Consider the following 3,699-nt stretch of genomic DNA (forward strand, 5'->3'; position numbering starts at 1 on the left):
AATAACAACTTAGTGATGGGAATTGAGAAACACGCAATTTCATGTATAATAAAAAATTATTCAATAAGGTATGAATAAATTAGTGTGTGTTTCAATTTATATATATTTATGTATACTAAATGTATGCTTCATAAAGAAACAAATGTGGCAAGGAGACAGCAAAGTATAAAATTAGTATACCATTTAACTGAAACTTACTAAAATTTCTTAAAAAACTTGTATTAGATATTATAATATAACAATACAAAAAATATAAGAATATAATACTTATATTCCTTCTAACTTGTCTCCTATAATTTTTCCATATATGCATGCCAATTTCCATGTTTTCTGATTTTGTAAAACTCAAGGTACGTATTCTATTTCTATTAGTTTCTTATTGTACCATATTGTAACGATACATCGCACGCCAACCGGCGGACGGTGTTGCGAAACGCTGCCACTATCGCTGTAAGCACGCTGAAAACAGTGGAGTTTTCTTGATTTCCATTTTCCGAAGAGCACTTGAAAAAACCCAACAAACACAAACAATCGAACCACAATGACCGAGGAGAGCAAGAAGATCGATCAGCTGGACGACGTGCAGCGCCAGTTGCTGGATTACCTGGCCAAGAATGACACCAGTGGATTCAAGCAGCTGCTGGGCGGAGTGAGGAATGTTAACTTCGTGGACCACACCGGGATGTCGTGTTTGGCCTACGCCAGCTACAAAGGAAACCGCGAGGCGGTGCAGCTGCTCCTGGACATGGTGGGTACATCTGCCAGCCAACCACCGCTTGGGCTCCAAACATTGAATAGTACTAACCGCCTCTTTTTCCACAGGGTGCCGACGTAAATCTCAATCAGCATGGAGCTGATTATACGCCACTGCATTTCGCTGCTCTATCGGGCAATACACATGTGTGCCGGCTGCTTTTGGATGCGGGCATCAAACCGGGCAGCTTGAATAGTGTCAACAGGACCGCCGCCCAAATGGCCGCCTTTGTGGGCAACCACGAATGTGTGGAGACCATCAACAACTATGTGACCCAGTCGAGCTTGGAGTACTACACCCAATTGCATGGCCAGCAGACGGAGCCGCATATACCACCCAGCTTACTCAAATCGTTCCACGCCTTTGTCACCGAAATCAACCTGCATCCCGTGAGGATTGCCCTGAATGTGCAGTCCTTGGGACTACTTAGGATCCTGTCCAGTCTGCGCAAGACGCTGGCTTTGATGTGCGAAAAGGAGATGCAGAAGTCGCATGACCTCAACGAGCTGCTGGCCTTCAAGTTCCATTATCAGGGCTGGATTTTGGCCGAACTAATACGCTGCGAGGAGCAGTTCAAGGCGCAGCACAAGGAGAAAGGTGGCGAGGAGGCGGGCGATGCGAACAAGAACGATTTCATCGAGTTGTTTGTGAAGCGGGTGCTCAAGGAGAACAAGCTGGGCCAGCTGGACTATGTGGAATACACGTTGCGCGAGTGCGCCAGGGAGTTTCCAGTGAGAGAGTGCACCATCTTCCGGCAAATCGCCACGCAATTTGGCGCCAAAGATGCACCACCAGCACTGACTGTCCTGCGAAATGCCATCAATGGGATGAGGTGGATTACGGTGGGTCTCATGATCTCAAAATCGAATGATTCTTTTCTAATCTGGAAATCTAATTTTCAGGACGAGGGCAACTACTGCAGCACCTGCGGCGCCGAGAAGCCGGACAAGAAGTGCTCCAAGTGCAAGGCGGTGCAGTATTGCGATCGCGAGTGCCAGCGGCTGCATTGGTTCATGCACAAGAAGAGCTGTGCCCGCCTCCTGGCCCAATCCCAGGCCCAGGCCCAAGCCCAGCCGCAATCGCAAGCGAAGGGAGCCATTGACACTGCCGAGCTGCGCGAGGAACTGTCCAAACTGACTGCGTAATCCGGTGCTTCTTTGTAACGTCAATAAATGTAACATAAAACCAGAAACCTAGCATTTTCGCGTACTAAATGATTGTTAGTACCAAACTGTCAGCTGACTACACAAATTAAACTAGATAATAGTACCGAGAGGAAAAATTACAGGCCACAGATTCAATTAAATTCAAAACACATAAACTAAACTGCCCAAAAATCTTATATATATCGTAAAATAATAAAGAGTAATATTGAATCAAAACCAAAATTTTGAAGGCTATTAAAAATATGATTATTTTGTGTTTTCAAATCGAATATTTCAAAAAGGTAGTTTTTAAAATAGCACAATTTCGAATACTAAGATTACAGCATTCATTTTCGAATGTTAAGTTAACAGCACTAGCGGCATTCGACTGAGCGTCTGTTATCTAGTTCGAAAATTCGAAAACGAACAGCTGATGGCAGTTGAATTTTTCTTGTTTAATCTATTTGTTGCTAGTTGCTCGTGAAAACCCGTTTAAAACAGTCCAAAATGGTGCAGGTTTGGTATATGGATACGGAGGAAACCGATCAGCGTCTGGAGCACCACCGCAATCCGCCTGCCTACTTGGAACTGGAGGATCTGTACCAGAAGACCGGCGTGGAATACTTTAAGGCAAGTGAAGAGCGAAACTGCGACTTTATAAACCTCAAGTGACCTTGGGGCGAGCTTATCTTGATCATTCACATTTGCAGATCAACGCGGACGAGTACCAGAGCGATAATACCCTCACGGAACTGAGGGCAAAACGTGGCTACACCTACGATGATGAGGCAAGATCGATGTTTCCTCAAAAAACATCTAACGAACCTAAGTAAACTTCGATTTATTACAGATCACCTGCTCGGAGAAGTGCCTTCCAGACTACGCCAACAAGTTGAAAGCCTTTTTTACCGAACACCTGCACACGGATGAGGAAATTCGCCTGATATTGGATGGATCTGGTTACTTTGATGTTCGCGAGTAAGTTTTGTTTATCTACACCGCATTTTATAGGATTCCAGCCACATTTTCAGGCATTCACATTCTTACTGATCATAACTAATGTTTATAACATTATAATGGCATAACATTTTTGAAATCGTTTTGGAAACGGAAAACTATTTATTATTTATAGCAATGAGGACAACTGGTTGCGCATTAAGGTTGTGAAGGGAGATCTGATCATTATACCCGCTGGCATCTATCACCGCTTTACTTTGGATACCAATGTAAGTTATTTTGACAATCTTATATACAAACTTAAACTATATGTATTGTTTTTCCTTAGAACTTTATCAGGACTCGTCGCTATTTTGTGGGCGAGCCTGTCTGGGCTCCGCACAATCGTCCTGCTGATGATATGGACTGTCGCAAATCGTACATCAAGCATCAGTCGGAAAACTTTGTGCAATTCAATAAGGTTTAAAAACCCTAAATCTTATCTTTTACCATCAAGTTTGATATTTTGAAATAAAAAATCGCTAAGCGTAATCAATAGTTTCAATGTTTTCTTTGTTTAACCCTCAGTTTTCGTTGATTAACGTAGTTTTAATGTAGAATTCAAAGTCTTATTTCTTTATCAATAAACCCCGCCAAAAACTTGATTTCGAATGTTATCTCTTAATTGGTTGCTGCACATACTAAACGTACTTTCGAACTCGAATCTCAGAGAGTACAATTCGCGGTATGACCGTGCCAGCGCCGAAGAGAAAAAACAGCGCAAGTATAAAATCCCAAGCGCCAGCAAAAGTATCAAGCCAACATCGATGCGCGTGCCATCGCTAGGGAGGAAAACAAAACAAA

At 43.0% G+C, this 3,699-nt stretch overlaps 2 protein-coding genes across 2 annotated transcripts; both read left to right on the forward strand.

Annotated features, from left to right (window-relative positions):
- Positions 1-439: 439 nt before the first annotated feature.
- On the forward strand, positions 440-1,946 carry LOC6605173 (ankyrin repeat and MYND domain-containing protein 2). The gene is made up of 3 exons (XM_002029976.2): positions 440-748; positions 823-1,596; positions 1,657-1,946. Exons 1-3 carry the CDS (start codon positions 542-544, stop codon positions 1,897-1,899), a joined length of 1,224 nt encoding a protein of 407 aa, XP_002030012.1. The 5' UTR covers positions 440-541; the 3' UTR covers positions 1,900-1,946.
- A 396-nt stretch (positions 1,947-2,342) lies between these two features.
- LOC6605174 (1,2-dihydroxy-3-keto-5-methylthiopentene dioxygenase) lies at positions 2,343-3,400 on the forward strand. Its single transcript, XM_032719289.1, has 5 exons — positions 2,343-2,529; positions 2,610-2,687; positions 2,750-2,877; positions 3,032-3,125; positions 3,185-3,400. The coding sequence occupies exons 1-5, from the start codon at positions 2,407-2,409 to the stop codon at positions 3,320-3,322; spliced, it is 561 nt and encodes a 186-aa protein (XP_032575180.1). The 5' UTR covers positions 2,343-2,406; the 3' UTR covers positions 3,323-3,400.
- Positions 3,401-3,699: the final 299 nt, after the last annotated feature.

This window comes from Drosophila sechellia, chromosome 3L (genome assembly GCF_004382195.2).
Source record: "Drosophila sechellia strain sech25 chromosome 3L, ASM438219v1, whole genome shotgun sequence".
NCBI classification, from domain to species: Eukaryota; Metazoa; Arthropoda; class Insecta; order Diptera; family Drosophilidae; genus Drosophila; species Drosophila sechellia.